General features: G+C 40.6%; 2 protein-coding genes across 2 annotated transcripts in view; one reads left to right on the top strand and one right to left on the bottom strand.

Annotated features, from left to right (window-relative positions):
* Positions 1 to 409: 409 nt before the first annotated feature.
* Positions 410 to 17,388, bottom strand: part of LOC140936779 (uncharacterized) — a 34,357-nt gene continuing 17,378 nt past the window's right edge. Inside the window, exon 4 of the mRNA XM_073386267.1 lies at positions 410 to 1,349. Coding sequence (XP_073242368.1) covers positions 702 to 1,349 — 648 coding nt within the window. The 3' untranslated portion in view covers positions 410 to 701. The remainder of the gene's footprint in view (positions 1,350 to 17,388) is intronic.
* Positions 13,677 to 14,978, top strand: LOC140936556 (probable LIM domain-containing serine/threonine-protein kinase DDB_G0287001). Its single transcript, XM_073386061.1, has one exon. It carries the CDS (start codon positions 13,677 to 13,679, stop codon positions 14,976 to 14,978), a length of 1,302 nt encoding a protein of 433 aa, XP_073242162.1.

Here is a 17,388-nt window from a genome sequence, read left to right as displayed (position 1 = left end):
AAAGTAAAGAATGTTACTTTGAGCAAAACCATGGAGAACTAAAGGTCTTCTTAAATCGGTAAGAAAAAAGAATTTATTATACAAGCGTTTCCTTGCTAACCCAACTTCATACCGTGAGAAACTTTACAAGAGTTATAAAAACAAATTGACACATTCCCTTCGCGTTGCTAAACGTCTCTACTACAATAAAAAGTTAAATGAATATAAATCAAATGCGGGCAATTATTCTAGGGGGGTACTCAGGACTTCAAGTGACAGGGATGATCGAAGGATTTTTTGGGGTTTGAAATTTTCGATTCCTGCATTTTTTGGGGTATGAAAATTTCACAAGTATTTTTGTTTGGGTAGCTTGATGGGATTTTTTTGGGTATTCAAAACAATCTGAAGATTCGTGGGGGTGCTCGCGTATTACTATTACATGATGTTGTTATTTTTCGTGTTATATCATTTAACCCTTTCTGGAAATTTTAAAGGCTCGGAAATTCGGCACTGGAATTTTTTGGGGGATTAATTTTTTGTTGGAAGCCCTAGGGATTTTTTTCAAGGTTTGATTTTTGCCCCCATTCGATCATCCCCGTCACCTGAAATTCCGAGTACCCAACTGGTACAATTATACGGAAATCAGATTTTAGGGCTGTATCTGATAACGTCTATAATGGTGTGTACACTATTTCAACTGGAGGTAAGCACACATGAAAAAGTTACAAATCAGAAAATGGTGCGTAAATAAGTTTTCCGGGTTTATGCTTACGGGACAGCTTCAAATAATTATCAATCCTTTGCCCTTGGAAAAAACCAGAGTGTTTCCTCTCAGCCGATTTCATACAATGACGGTGAACAACCTGAAGGATTTTGCAAGGATTCTTAAATTTAAACCCTTCATATGTTCTTAGGTAGAATATTAAAACCTGCTCAATCCCATAAAGGTTTCCTCTATAGTCAATCTTGTTTAGTACTTCACTGCTGACTGGTTTAAGTAGCCTAAACAGAAGAGCGTCATGAGAACCTATGTAACGTGATTTCGGATCACAAGTACCTTCGCTTGCTTCGTGAGGGCAGAGAGAACGGTTTCCTTGCATCGCATGCCTCGTTAGAAAATACATTGTTTTATTGCTTAAAATTGTCTCATTCAGATGCTCGAATCCTTGATGAACATAGATGTCTGCATGAAGGATCATTACGTTTTTGTGAAGTAGATGACTCGAGGCAAAGTCTATTGCATCTTTGTATGTCCAAAGCCGACCAAAGCCGAAGGAATGGAAGACAAGTTTGCTGTCACCAACCAAGTTCAGAGCCTTAACGAAAGTGGAGTCCTGATCATGCTCAAAGAAGATGTAAACTTTACGGACCTGGAAAAGAAACATGTTTGATGTAAAATCAAATCAGTTTTAAACTTGAGTTTTTTACATTTATGACTTGCAATCCTACGAGAGAACAATAGAACAAACATTGCCTCTACCTATTAGCAAAAAAGCAACAACTTCTACAAGACCAAGGAAAATCACAATCGTAGAGGACCTGTTTCAAATAAAACAAAGGCATTCTCTACGCTAAAGCAGTTTCGAAAGACGTCTTCGTGTTAAAAAAAGCACGTCGGAAGCTCTGAGTTCTTACTTGGGACTTTAAGGTCCAGCCGCACGACGGCAACGAGGAACGTAGCCAACAAAAAGTGAATTTCCTTTCATTCAGTTTTTATGGCGATTATTCGTACCCACTTACTTTTTGAAATGTAGGCTAACTTTCCTGGAATTGTATTCCTAGGGACTATTGACACTCTGTAAACCGTTATCACCTACAGTTTGTAATGTTGATTTTTGTTGAATGTCAGGTATCGTTTCATGGATTTGATTAAAAAATGTCTGCCAAGGCCTTGAGTAAATATTACGTTAAAACAAGAGGTGAGGTTTATTATCAACTTCATTTGACTTACACAATGGACATAATTTACTTTATCTAGGGGGATGCCAGTGTGGGTCAATTACGTAGTGCAACATGACGGCGGCAACGTGGTCGAGCAGTAGGCTGAATTTCTGCGTTATTTTGTTGTAGGTCATCTTGGGCCTAACATCTACTTTAGATGATGGTAAGAATATCACTTATACTTCTAAAGAGGTTAATCAGCCTAAACAATACATTTCTGGCCTTCCCAGCCTTCAACCATCTCTCAGATTTAAGTCTCAACTGACTCCTACGAAACGCGAAGTGTTAGCTACTGGCTATACCGTTTAGCTTACAGATCCATATCAGCACTTTGTTTGTCTGGTTAACGATGTAGCTTCAAATCCTGGCCCTCAAGCTTTAACATCTTCGATTCTCTACCTGTTACTTATGGTGCACCACAAGGAAGAATCCTGGGGCCCTTACTTTTTTCTTGTTTACATAGATGATCTGCCTACTGTTGTCAATCACTGTAGTGTATCCCCTTATGCGAACGATAGTTACTGTTTTATACTGCTACTCCTCTAACATAAAAGATCTTGAGAATCAGGCTCTGAATGAAGTTCTTTAGAGGATAGCTCTGTGGCTGACTTAAATTAAGCTTACACTTAATATAGAGAAGACCAAGTCCATGCTTATCGGCAGCGATCGCAAATTGCGTGCTACCACCGATATCTGTCTCGGTATTTGACAAAGAAGTTGGGGGGGGGGGGGGGGAGGGTTGGATACTTTAACTTACCCTCAAATTTTACCTGGACGGAGCATATTGAATATGTTTCCACAGAAGACAAATCAACGTTTAGGCTTTTTAAGGAAGACTAAGTCTTTGCTTCCACATATTGCGCGATTTCATTTCTATAACAGGCTCATTCTCCCGAACTTTGATTATGACGGCATTGTTTGGGGGGATAAGGACAATGCCGTACTCATGAACAATTTACAACTTTTACAGAACAAGGCTGCCAAAACTATATTAAACCGACCTTTCCACTCATCTGCTACCAATGCACTTGAAGCCCTAGAGTGGTTAACCTCGGAGAAAATTTCGGAACTTCAACGGGATTCGAACCCATGGCGGCTCTGCGTTTCTAATCTTCATAGCTCAATTGGTTAGAGCACTGCAGCGCTAAACGCTGAGGCCATGGGTTCGAATCCCTTTGAAGTCCAGAAATTTTTTTTTCGGGCTTAATTTGCAATATCTTAAATCGCAATTACCACTGCGACGATCATATCTCCATTTAAAAAAGAAATTAATATCGTGTTTTTTTCTAACGATAATTTGTGACCCTCCACAGGATTTTGATGCTAAAGGTGAAAGCACACTCACGACACGCTTCAACTTTAAAACAAAAGAATTTATTTTAACAACACGCTTTAGCACACTTGTTATCTTGCGTCATTAGCAATTTCTTTTGTTTCAGAGGACACGCTTGAGACAATTAAGCGCGAGCAAGTCAAACAAAAGAGCGTGTTCAAGTTTTTAAACAATAGCTGCGCGCGAAATAGCATAACACGCTTTCAGTGTGCGCAAAAGCACGAAAGGCATGTTATCTAAAGCTACAGTATTGTTCAAAAGTATTCGAAACTTGATTCTCGGCTGTTAGACGCGAGAACCGAGTCTAGACCCTTAAGTTACGAGAAAAAAAAACAGGATTTTTTGAATATTCATCAGTGTCGAGAAAACAATTTATTTCTTCGCATCTACAGAAATTCACCGCCCGCCAGTGCTTTCCATAGGTATCCCAGGCTCTGTGATAGTACCACAGTACGGTTCCAGTAAAACTAACCGTGTTTCAGGGTATGGCGTAAAAATACGATCCCAAAATTTTTAGGAAATACTAAATAAAGGTCAGTGAAACTTACTCTGCACTTAGTTGTTGTTGTCCTTAATACTCCAACGAAGTTTCGTGATAATTTGTTCAAATTCACTCTCTATACAATAATAATACACCAGGTAGGAGGCACCAGATGCCATCTTGGCCGCCATGTTTCCTTCCCAACACAACGTTTTCCATGAAATTCAGACTGCAACGGAAAATATGCTAGAGTCGTAGAAATAGGATAGCATCCGATATAGAAACCAATGAGGCTTGGCAGGGTAGAGAAACTAATCCCGCAGACTTTGACAAACTCGAAGGATGTAATCCAAAAAGTTTGAGACAGAGCGCGCCGAAGTAGCCTGGCCAGATCAACGCGCGGCCAAGTAAATCAGAGGCCTGGACACTGTACAAATCAAATCCTCCCGGGTGTCCTGGCTTGACCTTTCTAGGGACCGATACATAGCTTGACCAAAGTTAGCCTCCCCTGCTGGAAATACATTTGCTCGAGGGCTATTGTTCACTTGAGAAAGTCTCATTTGGTAGCTGTACAGCGCTTAACTGCAGAGCTGGAGGCTCGCGGGTTCGATTCCCGATTCGATACTCAGGGTCTTAAAAAACCCTGAGCAGGCCTGAGACTAAAGTACTCCCGTTGCACTGCATGCAAGCGGCTAGATGACCACGTAGACTTTCTTAAAGTCCTTTAAATTTTTCTAAAAAGTTATGAGAGATCGACTTGTAGCAATGCGCCAAAATTATGAAAAAAGAAACAAATTCAAACTGGTGGCTATATTTTGTATATTTTTTAAACTCCCAGTGAATACTCCAAAGTTTCCCTTTCTTTGACAGTAGGAAGCTTTTATGGACTATGCATGACGGCAGTGGTGGCAAGGACAGCAAACAAACAACAATAGTATAAAATTAGCAAAACATCAAAGCGTGATGCACGGGTATTACGCTTATGGAACAATCAAATAAAGTGTGATGAACGTTCCAATCTGATGTTTTGCTAATCTATATATACTATTGTTCTTTGTTGTTAATGTTGTCGTTGCCGTCGTGGTCAATAAAGCTTTGAAAAGTGCCAACATCAACTTTTACAGTTTTCTTGTTTTCTCATTTTGACGCTTCAGTGGAAAATGTAAGTAAAGTCGAAACGTGCCAAAAAGTCGAACAAAAGTGCCGTATTTTGATGCACTGGAACATTCTGGAACATGTAGTTTGCTTACTCGCGTTTGTCTCAAGTGAACAATAGCCCTCGCGCAAATGTATTTCCAGCAGGGGAGGCTAACTATTGTCAAGCTATTTATCGGTCCCTAGAAAGCTCAACCCAGGACACCCGAGATGGATTTGATTTGTACAGTGCCTAGGCCTCATTTGCTAGGCCAGGCGTTGATCTGGCCAGGCTACTTCGACGCGCTGTTTCTCGCCTTTTCGGACTATATTCTCCGAGTTTGTCAAAGTCTAGTCTGCGGGATTCGTTTCTCTACCCGGGAAAGCCTCATTGGTTTCTTTATCGGATGCCATCCTATTTCTACGATCCTAGCATGTTTATTTTCCGTTGGAGTTCGTGGACAAAAGTTGTGTTGGAAAGGGATTATGGCGGCCAAGATGGCATCTCGCGCCTCCTACCTTGTGTATTTATTACAGACGCACGGCAACATGGAATCTATTTGTTAAGCAGATAAGTTTCACTGACCTTTTCTCAGTATTTCCTCTGGGTTACCTGTGTGCTGTCATTCGCGTGCACTTCTTATCTTACACTTCCACACTGACGAGTAAAAATTTCACTTTTAGCCGATTTTATAAGGACCAACGGTAGGTTGCTTATTTGAACTTTTGGAAAATTGTATCTGTGTATTTTGGCATGAAAGCTATCTTGTGAATTATAAAATATGTTTGTTTTTTGGTGCATAATTTGAGTCGGGTCGTGTGATCAGTCGCGATGGCGAAGGAAGATATGATCTTGAAGTTTATTAGTCGGGAATGGCTGTCAAAATGGCAGTGTTTGCGAGCTGTCCTATAGCAATCACAAAATACATAATATATAACCTGGATAAAGCTGAATAGCTAATAAATCTTCAAGTTGATTCAGACGCCGCATCTCAAAGCAGTTACTACATCTCGAATTAAATTAGGCACATGTGAAATTCGACGTTTGAACTGGGTAATGATAAGAGTGTCCAATATTACTAAAAATACCGGTAGATACGCTATGATACATACGGCATTTTTTATCTTCCTGTAAACTTTGCTTTCAATTTGTATAGGTAATAACACATGATTTCGAGTGCAATTTGGAATAAATAAGCTCGAGTAAATTTTTCAAAGGCCAACAAAAATGGACGAGCCCGTAGGGCGAGTGCACTTTGTGGTCTTTGAAAAATTTACAAGTGCTTATTTATTCCAAATTGCACGAGAAAAATCATGTGATTACTTATTAATAATATACACGAAAAACGTAACTACAACAACAAATTTTGACAGCGCGCGGGTTTTTAGTTCATTCAACTGATTGGCTGAAACAGGCTACTACCTTCGTCAAATTCAAACTTTTTCAAGACCAACGCTTTCAAAATCATTCAGGTAAGAACTCGGAAATGTGCAAGGATTGAGTTTATATGGTCACCAGCCTGTTAAAGACAACTCGGTTTATATAGCAATCAGCAAAGTAAGTGTTTTTAAATTCATCCTCGATTATGACAGGGGCACCCAACGAGAATATAGTTTAAAATCACTTAAGCATAGCATTGTTAAACGTATTTGAGTATTTAAACGGTAGATATAGGCATATTTTTATCCCCTAAAAATTTTTCATCTGTTCGGATTTCCTAGCTGAAAGTCTAGTGATCCGAAAATTATAGGGATCAAAACTTACCTTTTCGAAAATTCCAGCCAGAAAAAAGGCTCCCGAAAATTCTAGGTGACCTTTTTAGGGTAAAAATCCGTTAAAAATAGGCAATTATACCATTTTTTAGATGTTCGAAAATCCTAGGAGAGGCAGGCAAGCAAGAAATTTTACAACAAGTGTTCCGAAAATTCTAGATCTCAAATCGTCTTCCGAACAGATATTTTCCGAAAATTGTCGTTGGGTTTCCCTGTTATGAGAGCTCGGCGTTTACAAGAAGCGTTTACAAGAAGTCTACTGCCGTTTTAAAATCTGCAGGAGAACGCTTCGAGCAGCCAAAGATGAAAGACATTTGCTAAGGTTTTTTAACGATTGTTCATCATTGTCTGTTCCTGAGACCCCATCATGGCTGGATTCATGCAGAAATTTTTGAGATTTAAGAGCGGATGTCTGTAAATATCGACCAGAGGTGGGAAAAATAAAATTTTGGAAAAATCCCAAAAAAATTATGTAGACTACCCTAGGTACTCTACTAATGACGATATAAATTTTAGTTTCATTGGATAAGTATTTTGGCGATACGGCGAATGTCAAGTTCGGGCGATTGACGGCCTCCGCCAGACCGCTTTTTCGGGCCCCTAGACCCGGCTACGAAAAGACAACGATTTCAACCGAATTCAAATATCATCCAACCCAAAAAGCTTCTTATCGTATTAAAAGGGTTTTAATACACATATTGAGTGGTCATGTTCTTGAATTGATCGCAACTGGAATATTTTATGGATTTTTAAATATTTACAAAATTTTTAGGCTTTTACGCGAGCAAAATATTGTCAAATTTCAAAGGCCTAAAATCACATCCGATACATGATTTCAAACAGAAAAAGACATTCCACATTAAAAAGCAATCTCTAAGCTTTCAAAATGTGCTTTCAAAACTCTGGGCAACATATGAAATGAATTTTTGGGAACGCAAAATTCACGGAGCACTTGAGTGTAATTTGACCTTTCTGACTTCAGAGTTAAGAGCTTCGGCGCGACACAAATCAATCCTCCAACAAATGTTTCAGCCAAAATACGTTTAATTTAGGCAATCTCAAGTCCCACAGTAATACATAGATGCTTCATATACATTAGGTGGAAAGTTTCATGTCCTTTTGTCAGCCGTAAAGAACTATTACTCTGGCCTTCAGGTGCAGTATTTGAACTCGCTTCGCTAATGTAAACATGCGGGTCAAGTTCTTATCACGAAACTACACAAGTTTTCAAAATCTACACCAAATACCAATCCTTTCTAGTATATACTGAGGTCTACAATTTGTTTGTACCTTGTGTCCTTGTTTGACTTCATTTCCGCAAAGAAACTGAGACATGCCAGGCATGCAAACTACAACGACATTCCCGCTCGCTCGACAAGTCACGTGTCTCTTGAAAGGGCCGTTTTAGACATGATTGCGTTACGTAAGCATGACACAGCGATAACTTCTGATTTGTGCAAAAAAAAATCCATCTCTAACCTATATGTTATAGGTATGCCATTGAATGAGCAGACAATCTCAGTTTTTTTTCTTACCATGCAGTTTTACCGATCTTAGGCTTGTGATCCCCGAGCGTGTCTAACCGCTATTTGTAAATAACGTGTTCTTTCTAGTTGTTTGTTTCGTTGTTTGTTTTAGTTCAACACTTTTCCCCCGTCCTGATAGATCTGTCAGGTTAGGAAATAACCTAATGCGTTTCGAAATAATTCTGCCACACGCTAATATGGCCTATCATGTTCAAAGAGCTTATTACACGTAGAAAATCCTGCTACCGTCTTTGTAAGTGCACTCTCGGTCATCTACTCGCTATTCTACCGTGCGACGATATTTACAGCGTGCGAATTTTAGGCGAGTATGGTACAAGTACCAAATACAGGAGCACAGAGTACCGGTGCGTATCGGGAGTGTAACACCGCCGGCAGGCTAGGTACGTTTTAAATCTCACTTTAAGCTGTTGTCCACCAATTGCACTATTGTAGTCACAATGCAAGTAAAAATTATGATAAAAAAATCCCTGTTATAGTTTGCAATGAATGGGGTTCAAAGGAGTGGTTTGCAAGCTGGCTATAAATGTATTACACTCTATATGCGTTTGTAATTATTACTATTAATTATTATTATTATTATTATTATTATTATTATTATTATTATTATCATCGTTATTATTGTATTTAAACTCAAGCAATCAGCAATTATAAAGCAGGCGCTGATTGAGGGTCTCAATGGGGTTAACCGATAGGCGTAAAACGGCCAAAAATTTAGCCGATAGCCGTAAAAATTGAAAAATTTTAACCGTTAGCCGTAAATAGGGTAAAAAAGAGTTAACCGTAAAAGAAAGTGTTTCCTAGATTTGCCAATTTTAAGGAAGATACTAAACTCACTTATGGTTCCGTTTTTTATTTCCCGGCTAGTGTGATTCTGTACGCACGTTAGGCGAAGCGCCTTAACCAAGCTTGGGATTAATTATAATTAGCAATTTTCCGGAGGTCGTGCCCTCGAAACACTTATAAAACAACACGCAGAGATGTCACTGTTTGTAAAACACGTTGCCGATAAACAACATTTCCCTGTTTTTCTCTGACGCTACGGTAGACATTGCCATGCCTAGTCCCTGTACGGCGTCTTGCCACGCAATCTCGGTCAAGGCATTTCGGTGGCGAACTCGCTCGGACCACGTGACCCGAAACGCATTAGCCGCACGTAATAATGCGGCCTACGGACAAGGCATCGGCAGACAGTCGTTCCGTACAGTCCTTCACTATCATTAAAAACACCGGACACGGGAATTTTGTTATTGGCCGTTTTCACACTAGAGCTAGAAATGGATCATCCGTCTGGGACTAGCCTGTGTACAGTCGCGTCCTCCCCACAGACACCCCTTCTCCGAAATTTTCTGAGTGGAGGGGGCGGCTGTACACAGGCTATCTGGAACGGATAATCCCGTCTTCAAAAGTTAGGCGGATTGTTCATTCAAAATTAAAACTATTCCATTTTCAAATTAAGACGTATTACCTATCTGACGCGAATCATCAAAAGGATAACCCATCTCACACGAATAACCCTTCTCTAGTGTGAAAACGGCCATTTCTGTTATAATGAATGTCGCGCCCCGGCCTTGAGTTGGGCGTTCGCGTGTCTGCTTTTGCTTTTTCACAAAGATTATTTTTAAATTGACTGTTGACATTTCTAAGTGTAAAATAATATTAAAAGTGGAATACTTTATAAAAAGTATGATCTATCAAATGTTAAACTTTTTCGAAAGAATAGCTTATTTCATCCCGAGATGATCCGAAGACCTTTATTCAAAAAAATATAGGTTAATTAATATATAATTTTTGGAAACAAAAGAAGTTAATTTTTAACTTTTTCGTTAACCGTAACTGAAAAAAATTAACCGATAGCCGTAAAAGAGCCAAAATTTTAGCCGATAACCGTAAAAGACACCACCCCATTGTCACCCTCCTGATTGGCTTAGCCTGCGTAGCATGATCCCGTAATTATCTAATCACAGGCCGCGCGAAGGAACACGCGAAGGGGAGAGAAGGCCTCCTCTCCTTTTTCCTCTTCCCCCCACCCCCCCCCCCCCTCCAAAAAAAAAAACAACAACAACAACAACAAACTGGCGCCCGCTACGCAGGTTATGATTGGCCCTACTCTGGAACGTTTTTGCGCGTGTCAAAGTACGGAAAGAACCTAGCGGGGAAGGATCAGGGGCGCGGGAGATAAAGGTTCGTTCGTGTTACACTGGTTCTTCTGGTTCGAAGATGCGCAAGAGCAGGCACCAGTGCAAGTTCCAAACCATGATAAGTTCTTCGATGCGCAAAGTACATTATGGCCCTCTTTGACATTGCGGCTAACCTACGTGCACCTGGACAGTTGCAGCTTCACGATTGCACACACCCTTCTCCCTTGGGATCACTGGAGTCTTATCTCTCTAGGCGGATGACAGTCAGATGGCATGCTGCAGAATTGACTGTAAAGTGGCGCTCAACTGATCAGTTGCTCTCTCCTATGCGCACGTACTGTGTGCTCGGTTATTTATTACTTGAACGACACTGATCAGCGACAATGATCAGAACAGCGCAAACAATAAAGTTTGACCCTAGGCCCGGCCGAAGGCGGGGGTTGGAGGTGGAAGGGAGAGTTGAAGTTACCGAGATGATAAAGGGATTTCTTTTTTGTTTTGAAAATTTTCATCACGGGATTTCTTTGAAGATAGGAAAATTTGGCAAATACAAATATATATAGACATTTTCTGTAGCTTGATTTAAATAAGAATTTCAAAGGGTATTCAAAACAACAACAACAACAACAACAACACTTATCGGACGTTTCCATGAGTAGAAGGCAATCTGTTTTCTATAGTACCGCACACAATGTTGGCCGCGCAGTTCAGACTGTCAGATGAGAAAAAGTAAAATTCAGCAGATGGTAAGATGAATAAACCAACCACAAACATTTACTTTCCGTTTTCTAGCGTGCCATATCATTTGATCCTTCACGGAAAAAATTCAGGGCTTGGAGAAATTAGGGCTTGGAAATTTGGGGTGTTAACGTTCGGTCCTAGGTTTTTTTTGGTTTCGTCGGTAATCCGACAAGTCTGTGAAGGTAAAACTGCATGGTAAAAAAAAAAAATTAAGATTGTGGTTCGGTTCATTCAATGGCCCTATAACATGCAAGTTAGAAATGGATTTTTTTTTTCACAACTCAGAAATAAGCGCTGTAAGACATGTTTACGTAACGCAATCAAGTGCTAAAACGACCCATTCACGTGACTCGTGACATGGCGGTCGCGCATGAATTTCGCTGTGGTTTGTCTAAGTTTCATTCTCTATTTTCCAATTCCCCACTCTGTTTGCCCCCCAAATTTTGCATAAACCATTGTTTTTAAATGCTCGTGGGAGTATTGCATTTTCCCAAGAGCATTTTAAGGCAATAAGTTATGCAAAATTTGGGGGGCAGACAGAATGTATTATGGGGAATTGGAAAATAGTCAATTGCCGAAATGAAGTCAAACAAGGACACAAGGTACAAACAAACAAATTGTAGACCTCAGTATATACTAGAAAGGATTGGTATTTGGTGTAGATTTTGAAAACTTGTGTAGTTTCGTGATAAGAACTTGACCCGCATGTTTACATTAGCGAAGCGAGTTCAAATACTGCACCTGAAGGCCAGAGTAATAGTTCTTTACGGCTGACAAAAGGACATGAAACTTTCCACCTAATGTATATGAAGCATCTATGTATTACTGTGGGACTTGAGATTGCCTAACTTAAACGTATTTTGGCTGAAACATTTGTTGGAGGATTGATTTGTGTCGCGCCGAAGCTCTTAACTCTCAAGTCAGAAAGGTCAAATTACACTCAAGTGCTCCGTGAATTTTGCGTTCCCAAAAATTCATTTCATATGTTGCCCAGAGTTTTGAAAGCACATTTTGAAAGCTTAGAGATTGCTTTTTAATGTGGAATGTCTTTTTCTGTTTGAAATCATGTATCGGATGTGATTTTAGGCCTTTGAAATTTGACAATATTTTGCTCGCGTAAAAGCCTAAAAATTTTGTAAATATTTAAAAATCCATAAAATATTCCAGTTGCGATCAATTCAAGAACATGACCACTCAATATGTGTATTAAAACCCTTTTAATATGATAAGAAGCTTTTGAAGTTGGATGATAATTGAATTCGATTGAAAGCAAGGTCTTTTCGTAGCCCGTTCTAGGGGCCCGAAAAAGCGGTCTGGCGGAGGCCGTCAATCGCCCGAACTTGACATTCGCCGTATCGCCAAAATATTTATCCAATGAAACTAAAAGTTATATTTTCATTACTAGAATACCAGGGGGAGTCTACATAATTTTTTTGCAATTTTTCAAAAATTTATTTTTCCCACCTCTGGTCGATATTTACAGACATCCGCTCTTAAAACCCGAAAATGAAGGAGGCAATTTGTTTTCTTCCGACGCTGTCATCGATGGGTGAGTGGAGCCACAGTTGTTGGGATGTTGGAAACTGCCAGTATTAATATAATATTTGCTTTTCCTCAGCGCTGGGGTTTTCATTATTTCATTTGGCCTACTGCAAGAGTCATCGTAGCTCTTCTTCGTCGGCTTCATCGTATTAATCGTTAAGAAAATTTATACCTCTGTGACTTGTGACATTGGCGATATGTTCTGAACTTACAATCTTTGCTTTCTTCAGCTTCCCGACTGTTGTTTTTCTTGCACAATGATTCGTAAACTTTTTTCTCTCTTTTTTAAGGCTAGTACCAGCTACGGATACTTTCATTAGGTTTGTTATGGTATTTTCGCCTATTGGCTTAGTTTAGACCAGATGTTTAAATTTTCGGTTTTCGTTTGCCAATGAGATAGACAAAAACAGACGATAGCATGGATATTTTAATAGTCGCTCCACAAAGACTCAAAGAGAGCAACCGAACACCTTTCTCCTCCGACAAATAGCGTACGTGACTTGAAATCCCTGTTGTTATCATGAAAAACATGAGGAGCCTCATAGAGAATTTTTTGGACGCTGTTGGAAGCCACAGTTGCTAAAGACGCTATACTAATTAAATTCTTAGGTGTGAAATTTAATTTCGCAAAAGTCAGTCGCTTGATACATGATCTTCCCTGACCCGTCAAGGATAACAGACAGGAAGCTTAAGATGCCTGGTGATGCCGTTTTGTGGTTTTTAACCCCCGCTGCAGTGTTAATCGAGAACGCAAAAAAGTAACCTTTTTGTACTCTTTCATGTTATATTTATGTCTTTAAAACGTTTCAATGCGCTCTTTGTAGTCACATTGACTTTAGCTGACCGAAAGAAAGACTTGATTTTTATGGACATGTTAAAGTTTTTTTTTGTCATTCGACCTTCTTCGGGATTGATAAATTTGTACCTGCTAAAAACGTGACCTATACGCTACCTGGTGCGCGAAACCTTTCACTCGGAACGCGGTTAAAATAACCCGAGATTGAGCGATTTTCAAGCGCATCTCTAGAGTAATTTTTTTAGCTTAAGTGTTCGACTGCTCATCCGTTATGGACGCTAATGACGACAACAAGGACAGAAAACGAAAATCTCGCGAGAATACGCAAGAGGAGAGGAGAAAACAGCGAAAAGAGTGGAAAAAAAGGAAGCAACATGCTAAGCGGGCAAAGTCCAGCCCTTCCACAAATGCTAGAAACGATGGTAGCGAAGAGAAGAAAGTGGCTATCGAGGACCAAAAGAGAACTTTGGTGGATACAAAGGAAAAAGCAAGTTCCTCGAAAAATTCTCCAAAAGTTCATGCATCCAAGTCAAAAAGCCTCGCCAAGGAGATCAAACCAAAAGGGCAACTGGCAGCCGCAAACTCAAGAAGTGCTTTGATGTTAAGCTTAGCCGTCAAACGAAACTCTTCAAAGACAATGCAGGCCTTGGCAGATGGAAAATCCCGCAAGCATTCGAACCAAAAAACCTATGAAGCACCTCCGAATCAACCACCGCAGCTCATGCCAGCTTCATCCAGGAGAAATCTGGGTGCAGTTAAAAAGCACATTGTCCTTAAGGAGAAGAGCTTGATAAAGGAACTAGAGCCAGGGCATATAGACTATTTGCCTCTAGACGCTGTTGGTAGTGGAAGCTACGGGCAATGCTACCGTGCCCGTTACAGGGGAATCGACGTGGTTGTAAAAAAGATGATACACAGGGATACAGAAGAGGACAAGTTAAGGGCGAAGCGTGAAGTGATCCACGAAGCAGAAGTGCTTACTGCACTTGGGGACCATGACGGGCTGCCTATGCTTATAGGCATCACAACAGCAAATTTAACATTTTGTGTTGTAACGCAGTTCCACGGTGTCAACGAAAGAAGTGTGACCCTTCACCAAGCTGCAAAGAACAAAATAATATCGCCTACCGAATGTGTTCATTTATTTGTGAAGATCTGCTCCGCCTTAGAGCATGTGCATTCGAAAGGATTTTTGCACAATGACATTAAAAGCAATAATGTGGTGCTTGATCAAACTGTTTCTGAACAGTACGCCCCTGTACTTATTGATTTCGGCAAAAGCACAAGAATACGTTCTGCTGCCACGATAACTGTGAAAGAGAGGAAGACGCATGAGAAGGACGAGAAGAGTGCCCACGTGAAAAGTTACCTTGCTCCAGAAGTCATAAAGTGCAGGCAGTACAGTCCGGCCAGTGACATATATTCCATGGGACGAATGCTGAAAGCGATTGCAACGACCATGGGATTTTATGACAAGGTTCGCGTTGTTGTTAAGACTGCAACCAACAACGAACCTTCTCATAGAGGAAACATCGAAGAGTTTGCCAAGGAAATCGCTGCAGTTCAATTTTAATTTTTGCTTTTGTCTGCCTAACGCCGGGGGGAGGGGGGTAATCCCTGTGATGACCTATACGTGGAGGCTTCGCCCGAACGGGTACCTTTTTCAGGCTTCAGTTTTATGAAAGGGCGGGGATTTCACTGGCTGAAGTATATAAAAGGGTATATATAGGTATATAAAAGGGGTACCTTTTTCGTGAAAAATGATATATAAAAGGTTAAGGGGTTGAGAATCGGGGCGGAGCCTCCCCGTATAAACGTGTTTTAAGTACCCCCCGGAGCCTAACGGCGACGAAAAAATTTAAAAAACAACAAAAACACCAAAACCCCTCATGTTCTACAGGCTCATGATGTACTCCAAAGTCATTTCGAAGTCCGTAAACGCCGCATACAAGTTTATTTTTAAAAAGGTTAAAAGAGTAACAGCTAATTTCATGCAAGCCGAGCACCTAATCCTTTTATAGTCGCCATTTGCAGCCAATAAAATTATCGCGAGTGTCTTCTAGATGATCGCTAGACTGTTTGCGAGCTTTCAATATTTTATTTTTAGTTATGTACAGTAGCTGGAATTACTATAGTGTTTGTTAGATGTCTTAGATTAGTGGATTGTAAAGCGTAACATTTTTTTGAATAATTGTATATCTTAAATCGTACATTTTAATAGATTTTACCTACTCCGTAATAATACTTGTTTATAATAACGTATTCTAGCTTAATGGCTGCGACGTAATTTCAATAAACTAGTCAACAATCATAATAAATAGTTATGTAATGATAGTTATTTATCAAATAAACCGGGACGGCCCCTAGGGGAGAGGGCTAGGGCAGTGATATAGTCATCTCATCCATGTCCGATTAGTGTTATTTAGCCATATGAAGCCGAATCCCGGCCGTATCGAAGATATCTTTACGCAGATAATCGTTATAGCTACCGAAATCTACCCTCCTCATATGAAGGAACGTCACCTTTTGCCTCCTTTTTACCTTCGACAAGCTCTCCGCGCACTGCAAACAAAAATTTTTCACGACAAGTCACGGACGAGCTGCCCTAAAGCACCGGTCAGCGGCGCATGGCAAATTAATGATTAAACTAGTCGACCAGCAAGTTTGTACATTACACTTCAACTAGGCAAAACAAAAAAAAAGTAAAAGTACAACCAAGCTAACAAAGATGGTAATTGGATTAAGCTTTTTATGGAAAAAACTTTACTCATGGCGCCATTTTCGAAAAGGTATAAGCTCCGGTTCGCTCGACCCGCTAACAGAAGTGATTTTCTTCAGTTGTGGAACCAAGCCACATCATGTAGAAATGGCGTACGAAACGCTTTCCTTGAAGCGGGTATTTTCGCCTCATCTGAACCCAGAGAAGCATTGGTACGCTTTGAATTCTACTTTATGCTGTTCAAAACCAGCTGCCTTTTGTTCCACCTCATCCGCGAATTTATTTCCTGAGGAATATAAGCTCGTCTTCCTCAATGACTTGCGTGGCGAAGATGGAGCTCAAGTGTCTTTCCGCTGGTTTTGCTCGTTTCGGAGCAGCGAGAAAGTTTACGTGGCTTCGGCATTCGGTCTACTGCTTGGGATTCTCCGCTTAAAATCGTGGTCCAATTGCCAATTTATGAAGTCGGATTACATCCATTGTTTGATATCCGTGCTAAATGCGAGAGGCTTGCAGTGCAAGGTTGGCGACTCCGACCAAAATATTGCCTCTCTGCCGACCCAGGTTACGGTGGTGGAAGCCCTGCACTTCACCCCACAAGCAAAAAGCAGCAAGGGATGCCAAAAAGTCGATCTCCCCACTCCGCCGAGCACTCCAAGGCAAAGCCCGCCAAATCCTGAAAGCCCGCCAAAATTCGAGAGCCCGCCAATACAAAGCGATGTCCACCCAAAACGGAAGAAACGGACAATAGAAGAGATCAAGGTGGATCAGGATCTTTCTCCACCCAGCAAAAGAAAGAAAGTCCGTGAAGTTGCCACTCGAATTATTCAAGACGTTCGAGAAGTCTGCGAGAACAACGGAGAAACTCTGGGGACCGTGCTGGCAGAATGTTCGAAAATGACAGGAAAGGAAGGCCAAGATGTTCGCGAAACAGTGAAGTCAGTCGTTGACGCAATAGTAGCGGAAAAGGGTGCACGAAAAGCCTTCGAGAAGCTGGTATCCGAAGACTCGTGGAACGAAAGAGTAAAATGTATGAGGGTCCCTGACTGGATGTACCTCCTATTCAAGCTGAAGTCGAGAATTTCAGACAGTGGCTGGCAGGATTTAACTAATCTTACGAAGCTTGCGAGAACTGGGGTAAGTTACAAGATCTATTTTGTAATTCAGTTCTTATCTTATGAATTTTTGATAGGGTGATTATAGTGTTCCCCAGCTATTAAGACAGTGGGGGAGGGGAGGGGGGTTATATGGAATTATGACTTTTATT

The sequence above is a fragment of the Porites lutea genome, chromosome 5 (genome assembly GCF_958299795.1).
Source record: "Porites lutea chromosome 5, jaPorLute2.1, whole genome shotgun sequence".
In the NCBI taxonomy this organism is placed as follows: Eukaryota; Metazoa; Cnidaria; class Anthozoa; order Scleractinia; family Poritidae; genus Porites; species Porites lutea.
The sequence above is the reverse complement of the archived record's forward strand: the minus strand, read 5'-3'. Positions and strand labels throughout refer to the sequence as shown.

What these genes read in the sequence shown, in the direction of transcription:
- LOC140936556 (XM_073386061.1), top strand. Translation starts at nt 13,677, where the DNA reads ATGGACGCTAATGACGACAACAAGGACAGAAAACGAAAATCTCGCGAG.